The 13,022-nt window shown below is 38.6% G+C and overlaps 1 protein-coding gene across 3 annotated transcripts in view; it reads left to right on the forward strand.

The window, feature by feature from the left end:
- FAM185A (family with sequence similarity 185 member A) overlaps window positions 1–13,022 on the forward strand; it is a 76,049-nt gene that overhangs the window by 56,292 nt on the left and 6,735 nt on the right. Inside the window, exon 8 of one of the 3 annotated variants that reach the window (XM_055420715.2) lies at window positions 11,308–12,061. The exons of 1 other annotated variant lie outside the window; for it this stretch is intronic. In XM_055420715.2, the coding sequence (XP_055276690.2) occupies window positions 11,308–11,468 (161 nt within the window). In that variant the 3' untranslated portion in view covers window positions 11,469–12,061. Of the gene's footprint in view, window positions 1–6,787; window positions 11,104–11,307; window positions 12,062–13,022 lie in introns of those variants that run through there. One more of the 3 variants, XM_055420717.2, reaches the window with a different exon arrangement.

The following is a 13,022-nucleotide window of genomic DNA, read 5'->3' on the forward strand; positions in this document are numbered from 1 at the left end:
TGGCAGAAAACGAAGAACTAAAGAGCCTCTTGATAAAAGTGAAAGAGGAGAGTGAAAAAGTTGGCTTAAAACACAACATTCAGAAAACAAAGATCATGGCAACTGGTCCCATCACCTCATGGCAAATAAATGGGGAAACAGTGAAATGGTGGCAGACTTTATTTTTTTGTGTTCCAAAATCACTGCAGATGGTGACTGCAGCCATGAAATTAAAAGACCCTTGCTCCTTGGAAGAAAAGCTATGACCAACCTAGACAGCATAATAAAAAACAGAGACATAACTTTGCCAACCAAGGTCCGTTTAGTCAAACTATGGTTTTTCCAGTAGTCATATATGGATGTGAGAGTTGGACTATAAAGAAAGCTCAGTGCTGAAGAATTGATGCTTTTGAACTGTGGTGTTGGAGAAGACTCTTGAGAGTTCCTTGGAGTGCAAGGAAATCAAACCAGTCAATTGTAAAGGAAATCAGTCCTTAATATTCATTGGAAAGACTGATTCTAAATCTAAAACTCCAATATTTTGGCCACATGATGTAAAGAACTGACTTATTGGAAAAGACCCTGATGCTGGGCAACATTGAAAATAGGAGGAGTAGGGGACGACAGAGGATGAGATGGTTGAATGGCATCACCAACTTGATGGACATGAGTTTGAGTAAGCTCCAGGAGTTGATGATGGATAGGCAAGCCTGGCGTGCTGCAGTCCATGGGGTCACAAAGAGTCTGACACAACTGAGGGACTGAACTGAACTGGCTCAGGACAACTTTATGCAGCCTATCTGCTGATGGGTATGGCTGTTTCTCTAGCCCCCACCACACCCCACACCCCTACCCACCCCCCAACCCCGCCATTAGTTGTTTGTCCTGAGGTTTCCCAGCACTGGAGCCTGTAGGCTTTTTGGTGGGGTTAGGTCTCAGTGTCAAAATGTTGACCTCCAGGAGAGTTCACGCGGATCATGATTGTTCACTGGGGCGTCCGCTACTAGTGTCCTTGCCTCCACAGTGATCCACAGCTGATCCCTGCCTTCACTGGAGCCCCTTAAAAGTCTACCAGTTGGTCTGGCCTAGGCTTCTATGGAGTCACTGGTTTTTCCTGGGTTCAGTACACATGAAACCTGTGTGCACTCTCTGAGAGTGGTTTCTGTGTTTTCCCAAATCCTGTGGAGCTCCTGTACTGCAGCCCTGCTGGCATTCAAAGCCAAATGCTCTGGGGGTTCCTCCTCTTGATGGCAGACCTCCAGACTGGGGAGCCTGATGTGGGGCTCAGAACTCTCACTCCTATGGGAGGACCTCTGTAATGTAATTATTTTCCAGTTTGTGGGTCACCCATTCAGCAGGTATGGAATTTGATTAATTGTGAAAGCTCCTCTTATACCATCTTGTTGTAGCTTCTCCGTCTTTGGGTATAGAATATTATTTTGGGTAAGTTTGAATCTTTTGTTGATGATCGCTCAGCAGTTAGTTGTGGTTTTGGTGTTTTCATGAGAAGAGGTGAACTCAAGTCCTCCTGCTGCACAATCTTGTCTCTAGCGCAGAGGACACTGAAATGAAAGTGTGTATATGCATGTATGCTGCAGGCTTACCCATGAGATATTCTTGAGAAAAAGGAAGTATTTGTGGTGGTGGTGGAGGCAGTGGGGTGTCTTCTTGAGATCAAGTTTCACAATAATTAACAGCCACTATATTAAATCTTGGCAAAGAGTAGAGATTATTTGTGGGGAGGGAGATTTTTTTTCCTCAAAAGTAAAGGAATTTATTTAATGATCAAAAAAAAAAAAAATCAAGTTTCTGTCCTAGATATTCATTTTGTATATCATAAAAGTTAAAAAGGCAGTCTTAAAATCATAAAATATTAGCAAAAAGTGTAGCAATAGTAAAAAATAACACCTGTACAATTTCAGATTAACTCTGTGCTTAATGGTCAGACTCTTGGTTACATGGAGAAAATCTGATGAAAATTTTAAGTGTTAAATGTGGCAAGAATCAATTTCTTGTGATATGATATCTTGAATTTGATAAAGAACCAATAGAGTTACCTTTTTTGGCCCTCTTAATGTAAAGTAATAATACAAATTTATTTAATAATGCTCTGAATGATAGCATAATCAAGTTATTTTGCATGTTAGAATGTTTGAATTATGAATTTTTTTCACTTTTCATTCTGTAACTCATAAAATCATGCGTTTCTGAAATTTAGATTTAAGTTCCTTTTCTCAATCCTATTCTTGTCATTTCAGCCTTTAAAAAAAAGACCGCATTATATCCTCTAAGAATACTTAGTAGTCCTGTCATTAGATGAAATCATTATTTGCAGACCTGATATCTTTTATTAGGTTCTTGCCCGTTTCCATTCCACTAAACAGGTACCACTTCAAACTTAACATATGTAAAAACAGATATTATTTTTTACTAGGCTAGTTCTTCCTCCTCCTGTCGTCTCTATTTTCCTTTTTTTGGTCATTCACTCAGCAAACATTTATTGAGTCAGGTACTGCTAGAAATTAGGAGTGCAAAGATAAGGTAATAAAGCGTGATCTCTCTGACATATGGGAAGCTTATGACCTACTGAAGCAAGATAGACAAACCAATGAATATAATAAAGTGGAATAAATGTTGTAATACAGGTATGTGTGTGGTATAGTGAGAGCATGAAAGTGGCATGTCTAAATTATATTAGCATTGTGAATTTGAGGAAGTAAGACAAATTCAATATAGTAGAGTGTGGCGAGTGAGGGGCAGAGTGGTATAAAAGGAGGCTGGAGAGTTCAAGAGGGATCAGATCATAGAGGGCTAATTTGGCTTTTATAGCAAATGCATTTCAAAGGCACTGCAAGGTTTCAATCTGAAGTTCATATAATCGGATCTGTGTATTAGAAAGATCACTGAACTTCCTAGTGGTCCAGTGGTTAAAATCCACCTGGCAGTGCAGGGAACATGAATTCAAACCGTCGTCTGGGAAGAGTCCACATGCTGCGGGGCAACTAAGTCCATGCATCACAACTAAAGAGTAGTGCCTCTCACCGCAACTAGAGAAGGCCCCTGCACAGCAGTGAAGACCCAGCACGACAACAACAACAGTATAAGAGGAAAGATTACTGAATGTTGAGTGGAGAAATATTGGAAAGGACAGTGGTGGGTGAAGGAAAAGAAAAGTTAATGATAATTAACTGGTTATCACGGTAATTCAAGGGAAAGAGTTTAGTGGTCTGGGCTCCACAATGATCTATTTTAAACCAAACAAGTGAATAAAAAGCCTTAAATAAATTTTGGTTGAAAAACATAGATACAGGTATACCTCATTTTATTGTACTTTATTGTAGTTCACAGATACTGTGTTTTTCACAAATTGAAGTTTTGTGACAATTGTGCGTGGAGCTTGTATATTGGTTCCATTTTTTCCAGAACATTTGCTTTCTTTGTGTCTCTATATCTCATTTTGGTAATTATCACAGTATTTTAATTTTTAAAATTGTTATTATATGTGTTTTGGTGATCTGTGATCTTTGATGCTACTGTTAAAATTGTTCTGGGACACCATGATGATCCCCCTATGAGACATTGAACTTAATTGATAAAGGTTCTGTATCATCTGATTGCTCCACCAATTGGCTGTTCACCCGTCTCTCTCCCTCTCCTCAGATCTCCCTATTTCCTGAGAGACAACATTATTGAAATAGGGTAGGGAAAAATTGTAGGGAAATAACCCTACAATGGCCTCTAATAAGTGTTCAAGTGAAAGGAAGAGTTCTAAGGAACTCTTGAAGTGAAAGGAAGAGTTCTAAGTGTTCAAGCGACAGGAAGAGTTCAAGTGAAAGGAAGGAACTTTCAAGTTAAAGGAAGACTCCTTGTTCAAGTGACAGGAAAAGTTGCATATTTCTCACTTTAATCAAATGCTAGAAATGATTAAGCTTAATGAGGAGCACATGTTGAAGCCAAAATAGGATGTGAACTTGGCCTCTTGCACCAAACAGGTAAAGCAAGTTATGAATGCAAAGGAAAAGTTCTTGAAGGAAACTAAAATGGTACTTCAGTGAACACATGAATGATTAGAAAGTGAAACAGCCTTATTGTTGATATGGTGAAAGTTTTAGTGGTTTGGATAGAAGATCAAGCCAGCCACAACATTCCCTGAAGCCAAAACCTAATCCACAGCAAATCCCTAATTCTCTCCAATTCTACAAAGGCTGAGAAGGATGAGGAAGCTACAAAAGAAAACTTGGAAGTTAGCAGACTTTGGTTTAAGGAAAGAAGCCCTCTCCATATCATGAAAGTGCAAAGTGAAATAGCAAATGCTAATGTACAAACTGTAGCAAGTTATCCAGAAGATCTAGCTAAGGTAATTAATCAATGTGACTACACTAAACAATAGATTTTCAGTGTAGAAGAAACAGCCTTATATTGGAAGAAAATTCCATCTAGGACTTTCATAGCTAGAGAAGTCAATGTCTGGCTTCAAAGCTTCAGAAGACTTTATTAGGGGCCAGTGCAGCTGGTGACTTAAAGTTGAAGATGGTGTTCATTTTCCATACCAAAAATCTTACACAGCTTCAGAATTATGCTCAACTTACTCTGCAGGAAAGACTAGAGATCTCTTCAAGAAAATTAGAGATACCAAGGAAACATTTCATGCAAAGATGGGCACATACAGAGCAGAAATGATATGGACTTAACAGAAGCAAAAGATATTAAGAAGAGGTGGCAAGAATACAAAGAACTATACAAAAAAGATCTTAATGACCCAGATAACCACGATGGTGGTATCACTCACCTAGAGCCAGACATCCTGGAATGTGAAGTCAAGTGGGCCTTAAAAAAAAAAAGAAAAAGCAACAGAATTCCAGAAAAACATCTACTTCTGCTTCATTGAATATGCTAAAACCTTTGACTATGTGGATCACAACAAACTAGAAAATTCTTCAAGAGATAGGAATACCAGACCACCTTACCTGCCTCCTGAGAAATCTCTATGCAGGTCAAGAAGCAATAGTTAGAACTGGACTTCAAATAACTTCAAATTGGGAAAGGAGTACATCAAGGCTGTATTTTGTCACCCTGCTTATTTAAATTGTATGCAGAGTACATCATGTGAAATGCCAGGCTGGATGAAGCACAAGCTGGAATCAAGAGTGCCAGAGAAATATCAGTAACTTCAGATATGCAGATGACACCACCCTTATTGCAGAAAGCAAAGAAAAACTATAGAGCCTCTTGATGAAACTGAAAGAAAGTGGGCTTGAAAACTCAACATTCAGAAAACTGAGATCGTGGCATCCTGTCCTACCTCTTCACTGCAGATCAATGGGGAAATAATGGGAACAGTGACAGACTTTATTTTTTGGGGCTCCAAAATCAATGCAGATGGTGACTACAGCCATGAAATTAAAAGACACTTGGTCCCTGGAAAAAAACTATGACCAACCTAGACAGCATAATAAAAAGCAGAGACATTACCTGACCGACAAAGGTCCATTTAGTCAAAACTATGGTTTTTCCAGTTGTCATGTACAGATGGGAGAGTTGGACCATAAAGAAAGCTGAGTGCCAAAGAATTGATGCTTTTGAACTGTGGTGTCGGAGAAGACTCTTGAGAGTCCCTTGGACTGCAAGGAGATCCAACCAGTCCATCCTAAAGGAAATCAGAATATTCATTGGAAGGACTGATACTAAAGCTGAAGCTCCAATACTTTGGCCACCTCATGTGAGGAACTGACTCTTTGGAAAAGATGTTGGGAAAGATTGAAGGTGGTAGGAGAAGGGGAAAATAGTGGATGAGATGGTTGGATGGATTCACCAACTCGATGGACATGAGTTTGTACAAGCTCTGGGAGGTGGTGATGGATAGGGAAACCTGGCATGCTTCAGTCCATGGTGTCACACAATTAGACAGGACTGAGCGACTGAACCTAACTGATTCTGCCTGTACTCTAGAAATGGAACAGCAAATCCTGGGTTTGTTTTGCACATCTGTTTATAACATGGTTTACTGAATATTTTAAGCCAACTGTTACTACCTACCACACAGGAAGAAAAAAAAAGAAATTCAAAATATTGCTTCTCAGACAATGTACCTGGCCACCTGAGAGCTGTGATGGAGACATACAATGGTGTTAATATTGTTTTCCTGCCTGCTGATACAACATCCAAGTTGATGTAGAGTAAATTCAACTTTCAAGTCTTACTGTTTAAGAAATAAATTTCATAAGGCTCTAGCTGCCAAAGATAGTGATTACTCTGATGGATCTGAGCAAAATGAACTGAAAATCTTCTGGAATGGATTCACCAGTATAGATGTCATTAAGAATATTTGATTTCATGGGAAGAGGTCAAAATATCAACATTGAAAAGAGTTTGGAAAAAGTTGAGTCCAACCCTCATGGATGACTCTGAGGGGTTCAAGACTTCAGTAGAGGAAGTAACTGCAGATACAGTGGAAATGCAGAAAGCTTGAATTATAAGCAGAGCACAGAAAGATACGACTAAATTACTGTAGTTTCATGATGAAACTATAATGGTGGAGGAATTGCTTCTGTGAATGAGCAAAGAGAGTGATATTTTTGAGGTGGAATATAGTCCTGGTGAAGATGCTAGCAGACTGTTGAAATTATAACAAAGGATTTAGAATATCATACAAATTTAATTGATAAGGCAGGAGCAAGATTTGAGAGGATTAGCTCCAATTTTGAAAGTTCTACTGTGGGTAAAATGGTGTCAAACAGTATTGCATGCTATGGAGAAACTGTGAAAGGAGTCAGTCAGTAGCTCAAATTTCATTGTTATTTTATTTTAGGAAATTGCCATATCCATTCCAGCCTTCAGCAACCACCACCCTAATCATTCAGCAGCCATCATCATCAAGGCAAGACCCTCTACCAGCAAGAACATTATTAATTGTTAAAGGGTCAAATAATGAGCAATTTTTAACAGTATTTTTTACTTTACAATTTACAGATTTTTATTATACTTAAAATGTATCAAATTTTAAATTATGATTATAAATGGATGCTATGAGGAAGATGTATGCTTACCTCATTCATCATTATGAAGCTCCTTAGTCCATTTAATTATTTTTTGTGTTATTATGTCTTATACTCTAGCCCCCGCTTCCTGAACCAGGAAGGACCATATTGCAGAACAAAGTTTATTTCCTGCTTACAGCCCAAGACTCAGGTTTCTTTTGGCGAGTGGCACTGTGAGATTGGGCCCCAAATGGATCTGTAGGTGGTCTCTGATATTAGATTAAATCCATGAGAGTGGTAATGCAGAGAGATTTCAGATAAAGATTTCAGCAGTCTTTTGTAGAGAGAGCTGTATGAACAAATTATTGGGTTTATAAAAACCTTTATGTTTCATCTTGATTTCAAAACTGGTGCTCAGAAGTCCACAGATGTCATTTATGAACTGGATGTAATAATTTAAGAGGTCTTGAAAAATCAAAACAGATTGTTTTTTCTGTAGAGATTTCCAGTCTGAAACCCAGTTGTGGAAATAATGAGCAGCTTTATATGGGAGTTGTTATTATAGGCAGCTGAGCTCAGCTCTTCTGGACCTTCCTTACAGAGTCTGTGAGGCATAGAAACAGAAATACCCTCGCTGCTAAGAGGTCTGGATTATATCTGTAGCATGATTTCTATAAGAAACCATGCCAGTAAACTTTAGTCCCTATTTGATTTCCTGCTCCATGGTCTCCTTTGTTGTTGCCATCACTGATAAATAAATGTATGTTGTATAATTCTTAAGGTGATTTATAAACATGTGCTATTCTAAGGTCAAAAGAAAACCTGGAACTCTTAGGCTAAAACACTTACTAAAGAGTTATGCACAGTGTATTCTTTGGGATATATTCTCTAATCCTTTTGAGATCCTTGATTCTAAAGTTTTGTGCTCTACCCATATATGGTAGGGCTTCCCTGGTATCTCAAATGGTAAAGAATCCGCCTGCAATGTGGGAGACCTGAGTTCTATCCCTGGGTTGGGAAGATTCCCCTGGCATGACAAGGGCATGGCAACCCACTCCAGTATACTTGCCTGGAGAATCCCCATGGATAGAGGAGCCTGGTGGGCTGCAGTCCAGGGGTCGCAAAGAGTCGGACACAACTGAACTACTAAGCACAGCACAGCACGTATATATAGTAAATTGGATAGGTGGTGAATAACTTAGGTTAGATATTTCTAGAAATAAATTGACTTGTCTATTAGGTTTTAAACTGGATTCACCAACTTAAATTTGAAACCTCCCCATTGTATATCAAGCCATTCTCTAAGACCAGAAGTGCATGTGGTACAAAGTTCTTTTGTCTTAAAAACGCCCCAATTTAAATGATTAGAGAGTATTAGAAATAAAGTATGTTGTCAGCCAAACAATTGTTTGTTTATTGTCTGCATGGTAGGGAGAGTGGTATTAAATATTACTGGGTTCACTTTATTTTAGTCAAACTGTAAATGTAAAGCATGATAAAAGTAAGTTCATTTGGGATCAAAATAAAGGTCAGAAAAGAGTTCTCAGCTTGTTTGTATGCCTGAAAATTATATATTTAATAGTATTGTGATTTCTATTGGAAAACTAGTTCATTGGTTGGAAAAGAGGTTGAAATGAGACTAAGCCCACAGGATGCCACTTTTAAGAGCTAGAGACAATATTTTCTCTCCAAACAAGAAAAAAAAGTCTAGTCTTTTGATATGACTCATAGGAATAACTTTTTTTTAGAACACACACGTTTTGGTTTTCTTCCAGTTTATAGGATTTGGAGAAACGTTGATTTGTCTAGTCATGTAGATGTGCTTCAGGATGACAAGAAAGAAATTTGGTAACATTGAAGAATGCAATAGGTTTATGTCTGGCTGCTTAAAAATACTTTGACAGAGAGTTAATGTAGAAACTGCCTTCAGATTATTTGTGCTTTTATGGTATTTTTATTTCTCCATTTTGTTAAAGTTTAAGATCCTGAGAGTGTAATAGATAGACATCAGCTTTGTTTGTTAAGGTTTACCAAAAAAGGAAGCTCAGGTTTTGTTTCTATTCATCTACAAACTTTACCTGTTAAGGACAGATTGTAAATGTTAGATTTTTCAGGCTACATATGGTTTCTGTTGTGTATTCTCTTTTGTTTTTTATAACCCTTTAAAAATGTAGAAGCCATTCTTAGCTCTTAGGCTATAAAAACAGGCCTCAGGCCAGATTTGGCCTGTGGGTCATAATTTGCTGACTCCCTAGAATAGAGATCAAAGTGCAGACCCCAGTCTTAGAGCATGTGAATTCTGTGTGTGATGCCTAGGTTTGTTTCTTTTTAAATTGTTTTTGTTTTTAATGTTTATTTTGGTCATTCAAGAAAGACTGAACTGTAGACAAATCTTACGCTGAGGAAATTCTTCCCAATAATGAAGAAAAAAAGATTTGTGCACATAGAAGTATAATAATGTAAAATTTAAGAAACAGTACAGCCATAGAAAATTTAAGATAGCAAATAAAAACACAAAAACATGTTCAATATCGCTAGTCAATCGTGAGATATGAATTAAAACCAGAATGAGATGCTACTACATACCTATTAGCATGGCCAAAATAAGAAATACTGATAATATCAAATACTGGCAAGGATGTGGAGAGATTGGGTCTCTCCGGCATTGCTGTTGGGTGTGTAAAATAATACAGCCACTCCTGAATTCAGTCTGGCATTTTGTTAAAAAAAACTAAGTGTGAAACTACCATATGATCCATATGACATTCCTGGGCATTTACCTTGGAGAAATGGAGCTTAGTGTTTCGCATAAAAACTTGTACACAAGTATTCATAGCTTTATTTGCAATAGCCCAAAATTGGGAATGACTGAAATATACTTCTACCAGTAAATTGTCACACACACTGTGTGATAGGTCCATACAACGGAGTACTGTTCAATAATGAAAAAGAATGATCTATTAATACAACTTTGCTAGAACCTGAAGACTGAACTGAACTGAAAGGCATTATGCTGAGTGAAAATAGCCAGACTAAAACTGAACTTCTAGAAATGAAAGCTGCATAATCTGAGATGAGAAATACAGTTGGTGGAATTAGACACAGAATAATATTTCTTGGGCAAAACTGATTAATTGTATACTTGCTCAAAGCCTAGTCTACTGTTGACTTTGTCATTATCCATGATAATTGAGAGAAAATACAATGATGGGTAGCATTAAAACTAGCTCAAAAATACTTTCTTGTAGAAATTTGTTAAGATGTCCTGGGTTGCACTTTGTCAAGGGAAGACTGTAAACAGTTTAAGAATGTTGACAACATTAAAATATTTGGTTATGTGCTTGTGTTTGGTATTAGAGCTTTTGTTTGTGAAATACATAAAATAATAGGATTTCAAAGCAATTATTTTCATGCTGTTTCTTAAGTGTATATTTTCTTAGCCAGCTGGTAAGCTTTTTGAGGATATTAGCATGTCTCTACATTGTTTAAACCTCCCTAAGATACTTAGCATGGTGCTTCCCACTTCGGGTGGTCATTAGTGTTTATAATGTAAAAGAGGGAATCTTCCAACTGTGATGCACTGGAATTTAATTGGTTCTTAATAACATAGCATCAGAATTGTTGCAGGAAAGGGGACCCCTTCCAGGGCCCAAAACTGGGCTCTTGTCTAACACTCGGAAAAGAATTGTCCGAGGAGACACGTGCTGACAAAGCAAGAAATTTTATTGGGAAAGGGCACCCGGGTGGAGAGCAGTAGGGTAAGGGAACCCAGGAGAACTGCTCTGCCACATGGCTTGCAGTCTCGGGGGGTTTTGTGGTGATGGTGGGATTAGTTTCCCGGTGGTCTTTGGCCAATCATTCTAATTCAGAGTCTTTTCTGGTGGCGCAGGCATCCCTCAGCCAAGATAGATACTAGCGAGAGGGATTCTGGGAAGTGAACGGACACCTGGTGTCTCCTTTCAGCCTTTCCCGAACTCTTCCGGTTGGTGGTGGCCTATTAGTTCTGTATTCATTATCAGGATCTCCTGTCATAAAACAACTCATGCAGATGGTTACTATGGTGCCTGGCCAGGGTGGGCGGTTTCAATCAGTGTGCTTCCCCTAACAGAAATATCCCTCTGAACCCAATGTAAATAAACAAAGTCAGTTACAGGGCTTGGAGTGGGGAGTGGTGGGGTGGGTGGCAGGCAGAAGCTCACCTTAGCCAGTATGCTTAAGCCTATTTTTAAACAAGAGACAGAAATTTTGCCAGTTACTCCTTACAGCCCTATCTTTGTCCATGGCTAGTGCAGATTAGATCAGGTTCATTTTGGGTTAAATAATGTGTTCTATTCTGTTCTGTTCTGTTCAGTCGCTCAGTCGTGTCCGACTCTTTGCCACCCCGTGGACCGTAGCCTACAGGCTTCTCCATCCATGGGATTCTCCAGGCAAGAATACTGGAGTGGGTTACCATTTCCTTCTCCAGGGGATCTTCCCGACCCAGGGATTGAACCCGGGAGGCAGACGCGTTAACCTCTGAGCCACCAGTAACACCTCTCAATTAGGTATTTGGAAATCAATCAATCATATAAATGTCCAACTTGAATATTTATATACTTGGGTAAATTTGAACATAGCAGATTTTTGAGAAAAAATGCATAAGTTTAAAAGCATCCTGAGAATAAACTTTTTTCCCAATTAATGGAAGCCAAGCCACATGGGGATAGAATAGTCATTTCCCATTTCTTGGTCAAAAAATATTGCCTGATTTTCATTGGCAAAGGGAATTTAAAAAGGAACAAAGTTTCTGCAACCCCAAGTTCCAATCCATGTTACAAGATTTTTGTAGGAAAGAATTTATAAACTTTACAAATTAGAATTAAGAGTCTCCACAGATTCAACCCAAAGTTCAGAGCTTTTAGTAAATTACTTATTGGCAAGAGAAAGCTCTTTTCCAGCAAGCTAAATGGAACTTTATAAACTGTCTTGCTTGTGAGTATTTTTCATAAGCTAAAATCACTTGTGTGTTGTTTGTTAGTAGTGATAGCACTGTGCATGGTCTATTTTGCTGCAGAAGGAAATAGGTAGATTTGGCTTCTCTTTCCATAAGCAAGCAACTCATGATTGGGGAGGTAAAAGGTCTTACTTTTTTAAAGATTTTACCTCCCCAATCATAAGTTGCTTGCTTATGGAAAGGAGGAGAAGGGGGTGACAGGCAATGAGACGGTTGGATGGCATCACTGACTCAATGGACATGAGTTTGAGCAAACCGCAGGAGATGGTGAAGGACAGGGAAAACGGGCTTGCTGCAGTCCATGGGGTCACAAAGAGTCAGACATGACTGAGCGACTGAACAACAAAAGATCTAATGTATTTGGGAAACCCTTACTATTTTTGACACTTTACTATTGTTGCTAAAATGTGTAAAAAAATAATAGTTCTGATTATTCCTGGTTGTTTTAACAACTGGTATTCAGAATTACCAAAGAATTGATGCTTTTGTACTGTGGTGTTGGAGAAGACTCTTGAGAGTCCCTTGGACTGCACGGAGATCAAATCAGTCAATCCTAAAGGAAATCAGTCCTGAATATTCATTGGAAGGACTGATGTTGAAGCTGAAGCTCCAGTACTTTGGCCACCTGATGTGAAGAATTTACTCACTGGGAAATACCCTGATACTGGGCAAGATTGAAGGTAGGAGGATAAGGGGATGACAGAGGCTGAGATGGTCGGATGGCATCACCGACTCAAGGACATGAGTTTGAGCAACCTCCGGGAGATGGTGATGGATCGGGAAGCCTGGCTTGCTGCAGTCCATGGGGTTACAAAGAGTTGGACATGACTAAGCAACTGAACTGAACTGATTCAGAATTACCAGTTCTTTCCTCTATGTTTGTTTCAATTACTAGAAAAGAAATTCTATACTATAGAAAAACTGTTGGTTATAGATACCTTGAAATCATGATCTATTAAATGCAGTACAGGCACCAAAAGATGAAGAGATTAAAATTGACAAAATTGTGAATCCCTTAATAATGAAGATTAGAGGAAAAAGAGAAACCTCATAACGCAAAGATTCACCAGTTG

Source organism: Moschus berezovskii, chromosome 3, assembly GCF_049115385.1.
Source record: "Moschus berezovskii isolate FMDL1 chromosome 3, NW_MosBer_1.0, whole genome shotgun sequence".
In the NCBI taxonomy this organism is placed as follows: Eukaryota; Metazoa; Chordata; class Mammalia; order Artiodactyla; family Moschidae; genus Moschus; species Moschus berezovskii.